This window comes from Motacilla alba, chromosome 3 (assembly GCF_015832195.1).
Source record: "Motacilla alba alba isolate MOTALB_02 chromosome 3, Motacilla_alba_V1.0_pri, whole genome shotgun sequence".
Lineage (NCBI taxonomy): Eukaryota > Metazoa > Chordata > Aves > Passeriformes > Motacillidae > Motacilla > Motacilla alba.
In genome coordinates, this window is record NC_052018.1 from 35,469,052 (window position 1) to 35,489,186 (window position 20,135).

The 20,135-nt window shown below is 41.9% G+C and overlaps 2 protein-coding genes across 5 annotated transcripts in view; both read right to left on the minus strand.

Annotated features, from left to right (window-relative positions):
* Positions 1-18,598, minus strand: part of LOC119699017 (synaptotagmin binding cytoplasmic RNA interacting protein) — a 25,966-nt gene extending 7,368 nt beyond the window's left edge. The window contains exons 1-10 of one of the 4 annotated variants that reach the window (XM_038131959.1): positions 18,393-18,597; positions 16,935-17,094; positions 15,949-16,067; positions 15,645-15,752; positions 13,789-13,902; positions 13,527-13,703; positions 8,450-8,585; positions 7,533-7,738; positions 2,412-2,561; positions 920-1,041 (exon numbers count right to left, since the gene is read on the minus strand). In XM_038131959.1, the coding sequence (XP_037987887.1) occupies positions 920-1,041; positions 2,412-2,561; positions 7,533-7,738; positions 8,450-8,585; positions 13,527-13,703; positions 13,789-13,902; positions 15,645-15,752; positions 15,949-16,067; positions 16,935-17,082 (1,280 nt within the window). In that variant the 5' untranslated portion in view covers positions 17,083-17,094; positions 18,393-18,597. Of the gene's footprint in view, positions 1-919; positions 1,042-2,411; positions 2,562-7,532; positions 7,739-8,449; positions 8,586-13,526; positions 13,704-13,788; positions 13,903-15,644; positions 15,753-15,948; positions 16,068-16,934; positions 17,095-18,392 lie in introns of all 4 variants that reach the window. The other 3 variants (XM_038131961.1, XM_038131960.1, XM_038131958.1) reach the window with 3 other exon arrangements.
* Positions 17,826-19,557, minus strand: LOC119699102 (translation initiation factor IF-2-like; the record flags this gene model as incomplete). The annotated part of the gene is given in 2 exon segments (XM_038132150.1): positions 17,826-18,515; positions 18,517-19,557. Coding segments are annotated over 2 exon segments (1,731 nt in total), but the record flags the coding sequence as incomplete, so codon positions are not given.
* Between the last annotated feature and the right edge of the window lie 578 nt (positions 19,558-20,135).

Sequence of the window (20,135 nt, forward strand, 5' to 3'; positions counted from 1 at the left end):
AATACCCAGCAACAAGTACAGCTGTATCAGCAAAAGATTTAAGCAGAACAGAAAAGGCCTGTCTGGCACAGAAGAGAAGCTAAAGAAAAAAGAAGAAATTCACTTCTTACAGTATCACCAGATGCCCAAGGAAGAACAAAAGAGCAAATAAAGTTATGAGAACTATAAGCAGGGCAAACTTAACCAATTCCATGTGTACAGTAGGTCACCATGTGGAGATCTCTATTAATCCTGCAACCTCACTATTCCATCTTCTTGGATGCTGCACAACAGCATTTCCAAGTTATTTTTGGAAGTGAAGTGGGGGAGGGAATCTGGTTAAGAAAGCAGGAAGATACCCAGGAAGAAAAACACAGGAGAACATTAAGCAGAACACACCAGCAAGAAACTGCCTTTTTTGTTGTTGATGTTTTTAACCATGTTTAGCATTTACTAGTGCAAGATCTATATGATCTTGCAGTATGAGTTCATAAGCTTCACTGGCAGATGTATCATCTGGAAGTGGCAAGAAAGAACATCAGGACCCTCCTTTCAGGGGGTACTTTGCTAAAGAGGGGGTGCTGTATCAATTTTACTAAGCCTGCTGAGAGGAACACACAATGTTAATCCATGTGACATCACTGCAGAAGTACAGGAAAATTTAGAATAAAAAGTGGGAAGTAAGTATGTTTCATGACCTTCAGGTAGTTCCTCCAGTGCTCTCACACTCAATAAGCAGAGCAAGACAGTACCTAAATTATCACTAAACACCACTATTAGATTTTTATGCCAACAAAAATGAATTCAACATCTTTCAGAGAAGCCAGAGAACCTGTATAAACTACAGTATATCTAATAGAATACCCAGATGTTCTAATTGGACAGGATTGTACATGTCTTTCAGAAGTAATACAACATAACTACATGCATTTACACTTACATCTGATTTTTAGCCGCTTGTCTCTGAGCTTTCCGTTCTTTCCTTTTTTGATCTGGTGGCTTAGCAAAAACAATTTCAATGTTTTCTCCCTCTAAATCTTTGCCATTCATTTCTTCCATTGCCTGAAGGAATTAACCAGACTTTAAATATACTTCCAAGCACGCCTGAAGTTATCAATTTTTTTCTACCTTTTAGAGTATGCATTTTTAAATTTGTTATCCAGAGCTAAAATAACAATATAAAGCTAAAAAAAATTTGACAATCAGACAGCATAGTATTATGGGTTCCAGTTATGCATTTCTTCTGAACTGGGCTCTCAAACCCAGGACTTCATGTATCAGTTTCGAAATCTTCCCCTCAAAACTGAAAACAGGCTTCAATCTTTGCAAGCTGTAACAGTCAATGAAGTGGCAGAACTGTCCTCTGAAAGTGCACATTTTGTAATCCATGAACAAATTCCTAATGTCAGCACACATGCAAATAGCAGAGCTTAGTATATTCTGCTATTCCTTTATTTTACTTGCAATACATATCACTTTCTTTTTCAACCAGAAGCCAAAAATTAAAGTCATTCTGATCACAAAGGAAAAAACAGACAAACCAACCACAAAAAACCCAAATCCCCCCCCCAAACCCAGACCACCACCTCCCCACAACCCTCTCCTAAAAAAACAAACAAACAAAAAAAACCCAAAAAAACCCCAGCAAAACCATCAACTCCTCCCCTACCCTCCCTGCTGTGTACAATTCCCATGGGGCCACAGTTATTATTATAAGTTAATTTTGAGCAGAGGAATCCTAAAGATTCTACCACTTTTAGGGACTCTACATAGCTAAGCCCTGACAGGATATATACCTTACTAAGACTCTTCCCATCATCTTCCTAAGCATCTGCTTTAAGACATATGGATATGTAAGAAAAACTGAATCCCCCTGGATCCTGCATCCACCCACAGAAAATTTTAAAAATGGATACACTACAGGCAGGAAAGGAATTACCCTTTTCCTTCCTTAACAACACATGACATCAAGACTGGGCTAGCAAAATCCAGGAATGACAACTACTAAATTGTCCAGCACTCCTCATTAAAAAAACAAACAAACAAAAACCCTAAGTGTTCATTCCTGGAAAAATTAATAAAAGACATTACCTAAGTTTTTATCACCTGCCCTAGACAAACTGTTTTAGATTTCTACCAATAATTTGGTGAGAAGAGTCATTCAACTTCTGGCACTTGAGTTTCAAATGATAACAACATTATTATCCTAAACGCTCATCTGCAGAATTACTTAGTGCAGGTGCATTTAAGATCCACTTTTCAAGCTAGAATTGCATCATCCTAGGAGACACCCAGAGAGGACAAAGTTATCAGTGACAGTGTGTTACCATTTCTCTAGACAAAGCTTATTCTCAAATTAGAAGCAGCATACAGCTTCTAACAACGCTACTTACAACACACACGCACACACAGTTACAGTCCTCTTCACTTACCTTTACAGCACCATCCCGTTCATCAAAATGAATGAAAGCATAGTCTTTTAGCTTCTTCACTCGTTCTAGCTTTCCAAATTGACTGAAGGCCTTTTCTAGAATCTCCTCTGTTACAGTATTGGCAAGATTGCGTACAAACAAAACTTTTACCTAAGGGACATTTAAAGAAAAAAAAAAGGACTTAGGAGTATGATCTAATTTCCAAACACAAAATGAAGCTTTGCAAGTTACTGCTATTGGCAGCACTGAAGAAACACCATTACATTTTCTGTACAGCATTTTATATACATACGAATATGTACACATAAATAGTCACACAGCATGAGGTAGCTCCAAAATTCCCTGACAGAAATATTTAATCTGTTATCAAACATGATTACGTAAGTATTAGTATCCTGAAAGTCAATCCAATTTGTGTTAGTGTTTAAAAGGATCCTACCAGCAGTTATCGTCAACTCAGAACACTACCAAACTTGAGAGAAGGTAACCAGAATTGGTTACACACAAAACAATTAACTTATCAAAACATTTAATTGTTTAGACAGGCTTTAGCTCAGTTATTTGCAGAACAGTCATCACTGTAATATCTAGGTCAGAGGTGACAGGCCTGCAGCTTACAAGCTGCTTAACTTGTGGTTCCCATGGTATAGCTACACCAAACACCTAATGTCAGGACTGTGCTTGCCTGAGGGGCACTCAGTGACCTGAAGCCACAGCTAAAAGACAGAACTGCAGCAGAGGGGGATAGTAAGTCTGACAATGGCCAGATACCCTTCAACTTTCTCAAGTCAAACTGTGATGTTCCCTTGAGGAAGAGTCACCCCCTAATAACTGTGGAAGTTTATTCCCTCCTCTGTCACACTAAAGCAGGTAATATGACTCTTAAGCTACACAAAGACTGCTCCACAGCTTCTAAAATCAGAAAGGCAGGTAATCATCCAACTCTACTGCCTGACATGGATTAAATTATCAATATAAAGTTTCATCGATCACCAACTGCAGAGGATAAAAGAAAATCTAGAGCAGTGTGACAAAAGCTTAAAAATAAATCCTTACTTAACGTAACAGACAACATATACTGGAAAGCAGGAATCACCTAGTAGTGACCCAAAAGTATTGCAAGAGTCATCCTTGTGTCCATGCCAAGGCTGCACTTAATGACTGGACACGAGCATGTTTACATGATGCCATCCATGTGTTCTCACAATTTAAAAGACTCTTCCAACTTGTTGAGAAAAGTTCCTTCCACATGCTGGCACCATGCTCTGAACAGTTTAATCACCTCCTACTGCCAAGGAATGCTCAGTCTTACCTGCCTACAATGGAGCTGCCAATCAGCTGCAAGACCTGCAACTTCTGCTTACATCCTCTCTGCTCCTATTGGTTTCAAATTAGCTGATGACATCAAATGACACTGCACATGGCAGCACTGACTCCTGACCCTGAAGGTCAACGCAAGTAACACAAGGTGTGAAAGAACCAAGGCAAGCATGCTTTATTTCTGAAGCAGAGCTGTACTCTACTCCCACCACATACAGGAATTCAATAAACCCAGACACCCTTTTTAGAGGAACTGCTATGTAAGTTACAAAAAGAACCAGGTCAGACTTCTATAAACCTGTCTCTCTCACTAGCTGAACTAGGATAGGATGCAGATTTGGAAGAAGGGATACTACAGACCATAAACCTAACCCAGTGTAGCAGCTCTAGACTTCGGCAATAGTTAGTCCTCCTGATTCTCAGGAGATCATAAAAGTCATAGCCAACTCCACAAGGAAAGCTGTTTCCTATTATGTATTAAGCTTCTCCTACATGTCTTGACGGTAAGAGCAACCTTTATTTATTGTAGCACATACATAATAACCATTTTTAGTAATATATCCTAATTGTTACCTTAACCTTATGCCATGGAAATTAATTACAGGAAGTTTTGTGATGTAATCAATGGGTTTGAAAACCACTAACTTTTAAACAAATGTTCTATATTCTTGTTCTTTAGAAAAGGATGAAAACTAGAACCTCACAATAAACCCTAAGCAGCCTAATAAATCCATGATAACTGACATGATTAAAAACTAGATAGAATAATCACTATTTTTTAAAAGATGCGCTAATATAGTGTTTTTCAAAGAAATAAAAAAATAACTAATTTAAACTTTCCCAGTGTACACATCCATTAATCTCTAAAAGTTGAATTTTTAACATCTTTGCTCATGTTACTGATTAGAAGTGTAACTGAATGAGTCAAAGATGATGTAAAAGTTATTAGGCAGGTTAAAGCATACAGTGAGAGATGATAAACCCATTTTTACTTCACTTAAGCCAGCTAAAAAGGGAGGGAAGTAGAAAAAAAACAGTCTTCTTCATTAAAGCTCACACATTATTACACCAAGAATCCATACATACTTGTAACAAGCAATATACCCAGCCACCAGTATTTTGTTTTCAAGGCAGAACTCATATTTAAAACACTGCTTAAGATTAGACTATCCCAAAACCTCTGGTATCTGCTCCTTTTCCTCCTCTTACCTACAGCACAAACACTTCAGGCCACATTCTCCAAGGGATACTAGCCCTGTCTCTTGTCCTGTAATCTGCCAGACAGCCACAAGCATAAGATTTTATTTAGCTGCTTAACCTGCCACTCCAGAACGTCCTCTGCAGCCTCAGCCATCCTACAGAAATCAAGTAAAATATTAATAAATTTAGCTAGACTACAGGTGTAAGAGGCAACAAAATGACACTTAGGAGAAATTAAACTATCAACACAGCTGCTAGAGAAGTTGGAAAAAATTTCACTTTGGACCAGAAGTCAATACCTTAACCAATTATACGTGTTAGTACAATTATATCTGTTAGTACAAGCACTTATCTCCTGCAGCACACATCCATCTAGCTTGAGAATCTAGCTTTATCTCTCATCATGCTCCAACTACTTTGCATTCAAGATAACAGTCCATTTAAATGAAAAGTATTTACCCATACAGTATTCTCCACAACATTTAACAGAAGGACAAAGGAAAAAATACTTGAGTAGACATTTCAGAAATTTAAATTAGTAAGTGTCCATATATGGACGAAACGACATGCCGCTTCTGAAAGATTTAGAACACTGTTCACCTTCTGGCTACATATGTGAATTTGTCGTCCTCATAGCTTGCTCTTATGGACTTGTGTTTCTAGCAGTCTTGACAAGAAAACTGATGATCAGATGATTATTCTGATAAAAACAACCTACTTCTCCTAGTCACAGTTTCCTCCAGAGCCTTCTACCACAGCAATGCACAAGATAACATGGGTCAATAGCTTTCCCTTTGCTCTGGACTGACAAAGCACTGACAGCCAACCTGCAGCTCACATCCAGGAGATTACTGACTGCAGCAGCAGCTCTGCTGCTCTTTCTCTTAGAAGAAAGATACCAAAAACAGAAAATAAACCTTACACTTACACTTAGAGAAAGGCCAGATAGTCAGCTTCTGCACAGGTACATCAGGGGGCCAAGAAAGACTGGAGTAGAGACTTTTCTTGTTGCAAGAATAAACTAAAGGACGCAGCCAGTGAGGAAGGTCAGACACCAATTATCATCCCAGTTTCTGTCTTCAGACACAACCCAGATGGTCTCTACTTTTTCAGTATTATTCATAGAGCCTCACTTTTCCAAACATCTTCAACCCAAGCTTCATCTACATCTTTGGCATGTGCCACCAGATGTATTCAAGTTGATTTTATCCATGTTTTCTACATGTCTTTCCTTCATTTCCATGTTTCTTCTCTTTTCATGTCCCATTTCAAATACAGAACAATAGAAGGTATTAACACTGTACAGTAAATGGGGCAAACCACAATCAAGCTTTAATTTCTTTAGCCTTTTACTCTGCACATCTGCAAACTTATTAAGAGAGATGCTTGATTATGTCCCATATCATTTCCTTTCCATCTATTTTGTTATATCAGCAGAAATTGCTGCTTATTTATTTTAACAGTTTGGTGGATTAGGTCTCTTCTCTTTTGAGCCAAGAAACTAAACATACAGGCTGCCATGTTTAGGAAGTGCCACCTTCCACAAATTTGACCTGCAAGACTCTTTCCCTACTGCTGACAATCTATCATGCTGGGCAAGAAAAATAATATCTGCAGACAAGATAGTCCAAAAGCTTCTGTAATACCTGTATTACAAAAGCAGCTTTTTTCCCTAAAATGAGCCCCCACCCCAACCCTTTTCCCTTATGGCTCACCAAAGAGGAGATCCCAGCCAAGCTATCTTACTAGGTCCATCAAAGTAGGACTCCAGCAAGTGACGTGTCTCAGATGAGAGTAAAAGCACAGACGAAAAGCAAGCAAAGAGAAAGAGATAAGGATATGGGCTAGCTAAGAGATTCCATTAAACAACTCAGCTACACAACACAACTGAAAAAGACAGGGTCGGGCAATATCTGATGGGGGAAAAAAAATCAGGTCGTTTGTTTCTGGCAAAGATACCAGGCACATATATAAAACAACTGCTACAATGTACTTCAAAATGTTAACAGTCCAGACTTCAGCTTCACCTCAATATTCAAAATCCAAAATATTGCCAGCCTAGGTATTAAAAGGAATTAACTCCCTCAAATTAAAAGTAACTACCAAGTTCCAAATACAAGATAATTGCTGAACTTCTCAGAAGTAACTGCTAATGGCAACTTTGAAAATACATTTGTGTACATTTGAACACTGACACCTTCTTTCTAATGCTGAAGTGATACAGTTCCAGGTTTAAAAAGAACTACGGCTGTTCTGTGAGGATATCTCTATTTCTGTCCTTCCAAATACAAGGGTACAAAACCATTTTAACTCTAGGAGTCACCACCATTACTTCCAGGTAAAAAATAAACTACATCATATGTAATTTTGGCAAGAATTACATTCACTATTCAGCTGTGGGAACACAAAATAATATAAGGCCATATAGAGTTTTTAAATCCACATAATTTCTGAGGTATATTCATTTCTTATCATCACACCTACAACACCTCTGTCAAGAAGGCTAAAAAGTTGTTATTCAATTTTAGGCTAATTCCAGGAAATACCTAATTTGAAACAGAGCACTTTAAATGTATTATGGTCCCCTTACAGCTTTATTACCTTTGCCATGACTTCAGGATCTGGGTCTTCTATAGGGTCAGCCCATTCCACTGTAACAACATTTCCCCAGACTTTCACTTTGCCACTCATTAGCCTACGTCTGGCCTGAGCAGCAGTTTTGTGATCTTCATATTCAAGAAAGCAGAAACCCCGGTTCTTTTTCTTGTCATCAGGCTGATGATACAATATGACATCTGTAAGACCCTCTGAAATGAAATAAAATATTTATTTGTTATGCTTTCAATCTACTGATTTGCATAATAAAGTACAGGTTGTCTTTGTAGCAATGGAAGAATACTCTTTCTCTAACTGAATGGAGGAGAGTTAGAGGCAGCCAAAAGTTTTGCTTTGTCAATTCTCCTCTTAAACCCCTCAGTTACAACACTTATCAGAGTGTGTTTTTTCCATAACATCTAAACAAGCGATAAAAGTTGCATGACTTCAATATCTAAAAATTTATTGTTCCAAAGAACCTGAAGTCTGTAATTCAGTAACAGAGAAACAGTACCCTTGCAAGTTCAAATGTTATCAAAAATAGATTCTTAAAATTTAAGAATTATAAAGCACAGAACCAGTTACATTCTTCTGCTTGCTTCAGTTTTGCCTTGAGAAGTTTTAAAACATCCATCAGTATTGAAATTATTAAACTTTTAATTCAAATTTCTTTAAAGAGATTTTTAAACACTTACTCTACAGGTAGAACTTAGAAGCATCCATCTAGTTAAATTAAAAATATCTCAACCCTCAGCAAAACAACTGTTTTAAAAAAACCCAAACAAACCCCAACACATGATATTGAGATAAATGCTGAGTGGGCTTGGTTTGTTTTCATCATCATTCAACTGTAAGCTAAAAGACAGCTAATCACTGACCATATCTGACACTTTCCAGCTCTATAAAACCTAAAACTCACTCACCTGTTACTTTGCTGAATTCTTCAACAATTTGCTCCTTGGTTTTACTCTTAGGAATAGAGCCAACAAAAAGCCTATTATTGGCAACAGAGATGCATACACCAATGTGTTTTCCAGACCGAATTTCATGGTTGTTGTACTGCAACAAAAAAATTATTGGACAATCATCAGTTACAAATAATTTTCACCCCCTGCAACAGCAGCATACCAAATATTTAACTTTGGAAAACTCGATATATTACATTTTTGCAGCTTAACACATTTTTATGATGCATATTCAACTACTCTGAAGTATACCCATTTTTTCTAAAGTATCTCCACAGTTTCAGCCAGCAATTATTCTTCCTTCCTTGTTCAAGTCTCTCACCACTTTTTCTTTAGAAACTTTTTAATACAGAACCATGCAAGTCATCAAGGTCATGACTTCTCCCTTCACAACCATGCAGAAAAAAAATGCAAGTTCCTCTTTAGGCTGTAGCTATAAATTATTGATTTGTGTATAATACAAGACATGAGTTGCAATTAAAGTCAAATTCCCTTGTGAAGCTCCACGGTTAACAAAACAGAGTTGTGATCGGGTCTTCTCCACAAAATGTTCAAGAGCAACAGGCAAATACTTTCCAAAGCATTAACATTACACATGTAAAGATAGTCAACAGTAAGAACAACTTTCTAATGACTTGAAATCCTAAGACTTCTGTTAAAATGCTTCTCCCATAACATCTGGAAGATACCCTGAACCAGTCAGCAGTATAAGGGAAAAAAAAAAGTATTACTGTAGACATCTGTTAAGAAAACATGAAAAAATGCCTTTCATTGAGATGCAGACACAGACACACATCATACAAATAAGCAGCAGGGAGGACAACTGCTGGTATACCAGCCCTTCTAACTGGAAGCACTGCAACAGACAGTTCTTTAGCTAAGAAAATGAATTTTGTGGTCAACATCTTATTGCCAAGCTGCAGGACAGATTTTTAAAATTTCATCTAGCTATTTATTCTATGATTTATTTTGTACTTGATGGTAAATCTTACTACATAAGCTAGCTATCCTCCACCCCAACATGCTTTTTATGCAATAAAATCTGGTGGAAGATGTTTATTTCTATTTATCTTGGGCAAACAAAAACTCCACTACTGAAAATTTTCTAAGCTACGTAACTGCACCTAAAGTGAGCAAAAAGGAGAACTGTACATGTGAAAAGGACATGGAATGACATCTTCACAATGAATTATGTCTCAAAACATAGCAGGAGACAACAAAGGACTTCTATCTCCATATCTATTGCCCATGTGGCAGAGGAATAGTTGATTTTTAAGTAGGAAACTGAAGTAGGAGCAGTGCTAGCTGCATAGGAAGACTGCATATATATTACCATCACTAATAAACATATACATTAATGAAGGGACAGATTTTAGTAGTTAAAAAAAATGAGTCTTCTAAAAAAACACCTTTAAAGAAGCTGACTGCTTATTGGTCGATGAAAGTAATTCTTCACTAACTGAACTGTACACTAGGAAACATTTCCTTGCATTTGGAAACTTTTTTAACCTGAGAGGGTGCTCAAACACTGGGATAGGCTTCCTAGAGAGGTGGTCAATGCCCCAAAGCTGTCACAGTCTAAGAAAGGCACCTGGACAATGCCCTTGATGATCAAGATAACAGTCACAATTTTGTTCAGCCATGAAATGGTCAGGCAGATGGACTTGAAGATCGTTGCAGGTCCCTTTCAAATTAAATACTCTATTCTATATGGATAATAGAAAGTATTATCCAACTATTCCTGCTAAAGTCTTAACACTGAAGTTTGGCTACACATTTAATCTAATCTAAGAGTCTCTCATACAACTCAATATGTTCTATGAGAGTAAAATTAACGAAGTGAAATTAATATTTTCTACCATTTTGCAGTTCCAGTGATAGTATCTAGTAGTTTTTTCATCCTCCAATGTATTAACTATTTTTCACTGCATGTTTCTCTCTACACAGAGAAAAGTCTTCAAATAGGTGTTCTTGACCATCAAGTTGGTCATTTTTAGGTAAATACTTTGCATACCATCTGCAAACTCAGATCAGCCATAAAAAGGCTCAGATCATGATCTGGGTAAAGTGCCAAAACAGTCAGGCTACCAAAGTAGCTATGTCAGCATACTGCTTCCCCCTCCTGTCACTATGGAATCTGTGTCTGAAGTCAGTAGCAGAGATTGCCACCTTCTAGACAATGTAATAGTTTTGGTTTTTTTCTCACTGACTTATGTAAGAACTTACTCACAAGTCAAAATACGCAGGTCTGTCCTGTCACCTTACTAACCTAAATTTTCACTACCAATTTTAGTTTACTGGGAGCAAATGGCAAGCTGTACCCCCATGCATAATTGGCAAACTGCTTAATTTACCTGTACTTCCATTCTGATCAAGTTTATATCTGTTCTAGTCAAAAATATACTGAATGCTTCAACAGTTTTCAGTATGTCTTCCTACAAACATCACCCCAAAAGTTTTTATTCTGTACATATCTACAGTGACCTTATTCACACAGAAATCTTCTGAAAAACCTAACTCTAGTAACTTCTTACGAAATAGGACCAAGAACTGAACATGTGTGCAAAAGAACACAACTGGAGTTGTAACTCTTAAACAGTATGATGTAAACATGTTGACAGGGGAAAAAGTGACCGAGATTAAAAAAATCATACTTTGACAATGAATGCTTGTGTGAACATCTGAGATGCCATTTCTAATTAACTAGCAAAGGGTTAACCACACTGAATTAAATACTGGTCACAAAAATAGGAGAGAATTCCGTTAAATGTTTTAAAAATAGTTCTGGCTGTGCTTAAGACAAAAATGGAGTGATACTATGGCCTGATACTAAGAAGAATTACAGATGTGAAGAGTAATTAATTATAAGTGGCTTAAAAATGCATATGCATAAACAAAATCAAGACTTCAACCTTTTAAACTGCAAGACTTCTTGTTAACGAATAAAGTAAGTGAACATTGAGTGTATCCAGAAATTTCAGTTCAGTTTTACATTAAGTTGACCTACAGACTGTGGAAGATACATACAGCAGCCACACAAACATGAACTGTATGCAAAATATGTTACACCAACTCCAAGAGCCTGAAGACAGGTCAGTTAATTCTCTACTGTAGTTTGGTATTGACAAAAACATGGCTGTCTCTTATTACACAAAAGCCTATAGGCAATGCAGAGACTTTTAATCTCATTTTTTCTATACTGTCCAGAAAAAAGGCCTCTTGAAGAACCATTGTGCCAAGGAGTCCAGAAAGCTGTGAAGATGTATATACCTGAGAAGATTACAGGCAGTATCAAAAAGAACACCACTTGTTAAAATAAAAGGTTATGAAAATGGCTAGGACCAAGTGCTCAGTGTTTTGAAGAGGTCTTTCAGCAGTATCTCCCATGCATGTGTAACTAATACAAGTTACAGACCTACAATTTTCAATTGAACTCAACAGCCACAATTTGCAAATACTCCTGCAAAACACTTCTAGATAATGTGGAAACTTATATAACAAACTAGCCAGTCAACTATGGTTGAAATCACTCCAAAAAAAAACCTGACACATATCACAGAATCCAATTTAAGACTAACACTGCTTTCTAAGAGTTTAGCATTAAAGTAGAAAGACTGCTCCATCAACTGCAACACTTCTCAGCTATTACCCTCAGTGGCTATTTAACTCTCAAGCAGAACACAGTGTGCTTTTTTCCTGCATATCAAAGATCAGACATAAAGGGACATCAAGTAGCTCCTTCTCTTGCATCATTTAGCGGAAGACTGAGGCTAGGATCTGATGTTACTTTTCTGGAAAGATGACTTGAATGACTTTCCCAAGCACGTTACCTTTAAGCAAAATCCAGCTCAATGAAGAAAATTTTTTTTTTTCATTTACTAGGTGACTCTGAGAAGTTATGTGATTTGTTTCACTATTCCCCTAAGTTTTAAGCTAAGCATTCACACACACTCTGAACAGCTAGATTGACTATGAAAGTACAAAGAGAACACACAGTTATCCCCAGTATATCTGACTGCACACTGGAACTGTTCTTGTTTAAAAGGCTGATCAGCGTATATCACATCAGTTTTGTACTTCCACTTTTGCAGATATTTGTGTGCTTTCTCAAAACAAATTCCCATTTTCAGCTCGATTTGTCTCCACCAATTGACTTATATGTCAATAGAGTACCTTAGTTTAAGCTATACCTCATTACAAACCAATGTTTTGTAATGTTTTAAACCCTACTATAGCAATACAGTGTCAGCACACTTCAGAATGTGTATGGTTAGCACTTGCAAGTCATACCACACACTAATCTTGGCCATATCAGTAGCACTAACCAGCTCAAAAAATTCAAATGTAACCTCGCCAGGAAAATAAAGGCCCTGCGCAAGGATCAGGGTAGTGCTTCTCCCCACCCTCGTCTTTAATGATGGGTACTTCATGCATAAAACCTGAGAAGCTTACTAGGAGTATATCACATCAAACTATTTCATACCTCTGTGTAAAACAGAGGGAGTGCTCCTTAGACTGGCAGGATTTATGATGTTTTCCTGTCAGCTGCAGCAAACAGAACAGACCTTCAATGCTCAAGAGACATTTTTTCCCCATGTGAAGTATCTTATAAAACTCTGTGACTTTGAAGCACTTTTCCAGCACGGGCCCCCTGCTGGTGCAGAAACACATCAGGAGTCAGAGATACCCAGACCAGCACTGCCCTTACACCACAGCAGCTCCAACACCACTGTTCTCCAGAACTCACACAGATGCAAACAGCTCAGAAGCCACTACTGCTAATACAACTTTGGTTAATAATAAAGGCTCATCTAACTGGACCAAACAGCAGTCCATCATCAGCTTTTCTTCCCCCAAGTCCCTAATGCAGTCAGAAAATCTTCATGTGCAATGAGGAAATAAATTTAACACCTAGTGGAAAATATGAAGTGATCTAACAATAACATTAAGCATTTAAGCACTAGGACCAGGAGGACAACTGCTTCTGAGCCAGAGTGCACTTCATCAAAAAAGAAAAAAATCCAAGAAAACTTACCAGTTTAACAGCCTCCTGAGCTGCTTCTTTAGTACAAAAAGTGACAAAAGCATATCCTCTGTTTAGACCAGTTAGTGGATCCATCATTAAGCGGAGATCCCATATAGGTCCAGCCTTCTCAAATAATGGTACAAGTTCATCTTCAAACAAGTCTCTTGGAATCTTGCCCACAAATATCTACAACAGACATACAAAGCACTGTTTATAAAAAGTATTTCCAACGAGTAAGTCTACATCTGCATAAACATCTTCTCCTTCTTACCTCTGTACCAACAGAAGGTTGCTGTCCTGAATATACAGACTCTGGAGGAGGTCCACCATATTTCCTCTGTCCAGTAGTCACATCAAGAGTGTAGCCAGTTCTCTCCAACAGTGCCTTCAAGTAAAAAACTTGACATTTTAAAATTTTAAAATACACATACACACTGAGCAAGTTTAGCTGCACTTCATTCACAGACAGACATACTTCTAATTCCTTTTAAACTGAACTGCTTTGAAGCTCCCACAAACAAATCTACTGCTGGTACTTGAACAAGAAACTTGCAAAACAATTAACAGAACTATTAGGTACTGCTAGAAAATTAGAGATTCACATCCAGTTTTCCCAATTCCTTCATTTTCTTAAAAAAAAAAAAAAAGCCAAGTAATTTAATAGTAACAGAGCTTCCCTTTAATTAGGAAGATCTTAGTCTGAGCCACTTCTTGTTTTGGCATGTCCAATCCTGCAGACGTTTATGCAGAAGAGTTCCCTGCACTTAATGAGATTACTCATAAGTGTGAAGTTAAAGAACACATGTTTAAGTGCTTACACCCCTGGAACACTGTACAGACTGCTTCAGGTACCCAACTACTAAAGTGGTGGTAGTACTACTTCCTTTCTCTTATCATCCCCCCTCCAAATTCCTTGTGAGCTTATACAGGATCCCAGGACAACTAACCCTCACTAGAACCACTGCATGTAGTTATAGATATAGTTAGATACAGTTACAGGCGTAATACCAACTTAAAATGTTAGCTGCTGACATTCAGTATGCAAACACAAACTCCTCTGAAATTAAGTCTTTCATAATAATTTTGTACAAAGACAAATCAACTCTACACACAAAGAAACTGCATATTAAACAAGCCGAATTATATTCAAGAGTTAGTAATTTTACAACTACAAAATTGCAGTTATTTTAAATGCTAGAGCCATCAGCAGTAAAACCCGTGCTACTTGAAGTTATTAACCAAGTCCTCATAATATTGTTGTTTTATGCGGCAGTGACAATAACTGTACCAGTATTCTTTTAATTTATAATTAATGGCATCATCCTCAAAGTCAAGAGAAAAAAAAAATTCTAATTTTACAGGGTACATAGTTATTTGTAACGATCATTTTATACTATATACATGAAGTGTCAAAGAAGAAAGATTCTCTGGGGGTTTTTTACAACACCACCTAAACATGCTTAGATGGTTTTCCTTCCCTTAAGCTTTGGTAAAGTAGCTAATCACAGTATTTTAAAATAAATCATTATATGCCTAACTCTTGAGAAAGGAGTCTCTTGCTAGCAGCAGACGTGGTCAAAAAAATAATTTACCCGTTAAGACAGTTTGGGGTACAGTTTATGAGCAGAGTGATTATGTCATAAGAAGTGGGCTAAATCCTAAATCCATTACAATCTGTTTTTTCAGACACGTGGTATCTCCTCCCTATTGTGGAGTTGCTCTAAATCTGAACTAAGGGGGCGGAGTAGAAGCAACAACAAAAAAAACCAGAACACAAAAACCAATCAGCAGTAGCTGAACTTATGCATTTTAAACTTGAGTAACTATGTTGGCAAGTATGCACAAACTTTTTACTGCGAAATAGAGTAACTGTCTCAATAAGACATAGAGCAAACTGTGAAACCTTTTTCACTTTTACATGTTCAGTTCCAGCAATATATTAACTTTCTACTTGAAAAGGAAGAAGGGTAAGACAAAATTTCAAGTGACAGCTTTCAACCATGAAAAATAATCTGTAACGATCTTTTTAAGAAAAGCACAGCTCCAAAGCAACCAACATAACTATCACAACAACTCGGAAAAACAAACAACAGGTAGACGCCATAACTTTAATTTTTACTGACGTACCTTAATTTTTGCCTCATCTGGTCCTTTGCTAGAATCTGCCACCTTGGTCCCCTGTTTTTCCCTCTGCCTGTATGTCTTCATGACTCCACATAAAAAGGCACTTTTGTTCTGCAAAAGATACAATCTTCAGTTCTGAAAACATGACAAGCCAGAATCTGAAAACATGACAAGCCAAGATCTCCTTTTACCTTAAATTGTGTTCACTTTACATATCACATGTGGGTCACTGAAGAGACTCAGACCTCTTCCCAGACAACTAACAGTTTATCCCTCAACAATTATACCGTAAATTGCTAAACGTTACCTGAACATGTGAGAGATCGCTGTCTTTAAACTGTTGAAGCACTGCCAGTGCACCTTCTTCATTGAATTCCTTTAAAGCTTCAATAGCTCTTTCATCTAGATCACTATGTGCAACTAGGCCTAGAGAAAAGAAAAAAAATTACTAATTATATTTGGTCAGTAATCTTTGTAAAACCTAATGTAGCATCCCTAACACGTTTCAGTGACCTCTAAATCAATTACTGATTAAAATAAATTACTATGCATAAAAAACCTGTCAGCTTCTTTGAAGTTAAATATTTAAGGATATATAATCCTTAAATTCAAACCAAAAAGAGATAAGATTTAAAGTTACTACATTTATGTGTTCATTTGATTTCTGTGAAACCCATGTTACATGGGCCAAGTTGAATTTCAATATCCTGAAGCTGAATTCAGAGGAGTCTACCAAAACCTACCAAAGCCTGACTTAGCTTGCCTAGCAATGGTACCTTGGTACGCTTTTGGAAGACTATAAACACAAATAAACTGCAGCACTAAAAATGGCCATCAAGCTCCAAAAATCAAGCTTAAAAAATGCTGGCTATTACCACATCTGAAAAAACCAGCACCATAACTTCTGCATCCATGAGCCCAAATACCATGTCAGGAAGTATCACTTACACAAGAAGATGCATACCAAGGCTTTAGTTTCTTACTGTTACCTACAATTACCGCAAAAAATGCACAAAGACCACATCACCTGCTCCTCCTAAAAATCATCTGTTGCCTATTTCAGCTGTCACTCTGGTCCCCTGCCTACTTCTTCCCACCCGTCAGCCCAAGTAGCCTGGGACTTTCCTCTTAAAGATACTACAATAATTTGAAGTACTGAGTCTAAAAATCCAGATTTTGGTAAGACTGCAGTTCCCATACTTTTGGAAACCACAAAAAGTTGCTAATTTAGCCCAAAGAAAGCAGAATCCAATAAAATATTGTATGTGTGGTTTTGCAAGCCTTAGATCTTACCTGCAACGTAAATTTCATCTAGTTTTTCAGCAACTTTCTGTGGTAAACCAGCATCAAGCAATGTCTGGAAATGCTCAGAATGGGTAACTGCAGCAGAAGTATCCATGGGCTCTTCAGTACCATTCCCATTAACATGTTCAGTAGCCATGTTTCCAGATATCTGTTCAAATGCAATAAGCATCAAAATTAAGCTACATATATCTTCAGGTAGAACAATTCAAGTGACAATACATGCAACAGACTACCCTATTCTTTGAAAGTCGTGGGAAAAAATATAAAAAATAGCAGATCACCGCCCTGACACTTTTTTTTTTTTTAGCTTTGCAAGGCGCAGGAAATTCCTCACAAGAAGCACCAACACAAAGGAAAGCCCTAACACCACTGCCTAGGGGGGGTGGGGTAGCTTTCACTGCAGGTTTTACACAACCCAGACAGACACTGACTCACCTCCCCTCTCTCTAACACACTCCCTAAGACACTCCGAACAAGTTAGAAATGGAGCAAAAAGGCAAGAGCGGGGGTGGCAGGACAAGCAAACCTGCCACATGCACCGCGATACCGTCACTGACACTCGCCGCCGCCTCCACCGCCCGCTGTAAACTCGCTGCCCCTCGGCTCACGCCGCCTCTCCAGGCCCCGGGCGCGGCCGGGATCCCTTCCCGCCTCCACTTCGGTGCCGGCCGGGCAAGCGAGAGGAACAAAGCGCTCTTCCCGGCCCGCACCCACCCACGGCGGCGGCGGCGGCCATGAGCCCGATGGAAACACGTGCTCCGCGCGTTCAGATGTCCTACAACTTCCTCCAGTGACCGACTTCCCCCCCTCCCCGCAACACTCCCGCGGGAGGAGCGGCTCCCCCCCGCCCGGAGCCCCGGCCATTCCCCACCTCTCACCCTATTCCCCCCGGAGAGCGGGTTGCAACACCCCGGGCCCGATTTCACCACCCGGCCGGGAGCTCGCGGAGCCTCCCGGCCCCGCCGCCGCCTCCCGGCCACACTCCCGTCCGGAACAATGCAAGGCCCCGTTTCCCAGCCAGGAAACGCCGCTGCCCATCTCCCACCGCCTCCCGACGTGACCGGGGCCACGCCAAACCCGGGCGGCCCCGCTCCCCGCGCACACGCTGGGCACCGAGGCCGCGGTTCGCCCCCTGCCCCTCACGGGCAATGAATGGAGCGGCGGGGCCGGCGGGACAATAAGGCGGGAGCCACGCGCCCCGCGCCGGCCCGGCTCGGGTGGTGCCTCGGCCGCCGCCACGCCGGGGCCGCGCACCGGCCCGGCCGCCCCCCGCCCGCCCGACAGCGGCGGCCACGAAGGCAGCGCCAGCAGCACCTCCACCCATCGCGCAGCGCCCCGGCCCCACGGCGCTGCAGGGCCCCAGCGTGCGCCTCCCGCCCTCCGCCGCCTCAGCCCGCTCTGCCACCCGGCCCGCTTCCCACCCCTCCAGCGCCGGGCCGCCCTGACCTGTGTGTGTCTGCGGGGTGAGAACCGCCGTGTGCGAAGGGTCTCTCGGGGCGCGGGTCGCGGCTCGGCGTGCTGAAGCGCTGCCCCCGTTCCGCGCTCCCGCGGCGGTGTGTCCGGGCAGTGCTGCTGCTGGAGCTGGCGTAAAATGGCGGCCGCTCGAGCGCTCACGCCGCTGCTGCTGCTGCTGCTGGCACCAGCCCCGGCCCCTTCCACTCCGCGCGGGGGGGGCGGGCGGAGGGCGGGCGGGAGCGGAGCGGGGGGAGAGGGAAGGGAAGAGAAGAGGAGGAGGAGGAGGAGGAGGAGGAGGCGCCGCCGCGCGCGCTGGCGCAGCCCCAAAACCCGGGGTCTCCCAGGCAGCTCCGCAAGGGTTATACCGCCGAGCCCCGCCCGCGCGCGCGCGCCCGCCCGCCCTCCCCTCCGTTCGCCCCACGCGCGCGCTCTCCGCTTTCCATGCGGAGCGGCGCGCGCCGCTCCCTCCCCGTGTGCCTCCCTCCTTCCCGCGTGAAGCGCTGCCGAGGGGAGGCGGCGGCGGGACGAGCCCCGCGCGCGGACCGCGCGCTCCCCGGCGCCGCCCGCCTGCACCTGTGCGGGCTCGGCGCTGCTGGCGGCGCGGCCGTGGCCGGACCGGGATTGGGCGAGCGGCCGTTCCCACGGCGCGCAGGTGGCACCAAAGCGGAGAGAACGGCGGCGGCCGCGGGAGGAGGTGGGGGGGGGGGGGGGGCTGGGGAGAAAGTCCCGGCCCGCGGCGGGGAGGGGACGGAGGAGACAAAGCCACGCAGACAAAGGGAGGGGAGAGCCACGCTTTGTGTGGCTGCCGGCCAGGCGAGCCCGGCGGCGCTCGGCGTTCCCGCACTGGAGACGGGAGGCGCCTCACCCCTGGCCAGAGGGGCGCCCCGCGCTCAGCGCCGGCCCCTCGGACTGCCCGCCCCGCCAGAGCCGCCGGGCGGAGGCAGAGTTTGGCCGAGGGGAACGGGAGTTTCCTTCGGGCGCTGCGCGGCGTGGCGGCGTGGAGCGGGGCCCCGGGGCGGGGGTCGGCGGAGAGAAGGCGCTGGAAGCAGCACGGGCTGGGGCGCCGAGCAGCTCCAGCGCCGGAATTCCGCAGAACGGGCCCAGGAACGGGGCCTTTGCCCCGCAGCCACGCTTGGAGCGCACCCTCGGTGGTGATTTAACTTTCTCCTGCTGGCCCCAGTGGAATGCGGGTCTGCCTGCACAGCGCTGTCAGAGGCGGGTTCCTCGCTAGAGCGTACGCTTCAGGATCCCACCTCTGCGCACGTCGCGCTTGCACACCCCGCACGAGAAACTTGGAAACCGACCTCCTGATCTCTGCCAGTGTTGTGTGTCCAGATAAAGACAGCAAAACGGAGGCAGGAAGGCGCATACAGTGTTACTCACTTCCCCAGAGGCGGCTCAGCCACAAGTTGAGCAGTGCCTGCTGCCCCTGAGCCCGGCCGAATACTTCCAGCATATCTCCCGTACTTTAAAAACACTTGAACCTGTGCAGTGGAGCAAGCACGGACAATTACAGGGTTAGTTCAGTGTCAACAAACGCTCACATGCTGGCGTATAAGTATGTGAAACATACAACTGGTATTCAGTAATACAAGGGGGGAAAAAAAAGATGTCTTCAAGTATTCAATGCAATAAGACTTCATTAAAAGCTGGACCACTCAGATTTGTCTGAAATAGCACCAAATACAAGGCAGATGTACGCTGTCAAATAGTCCAGCTATTTTTTTAATTTAA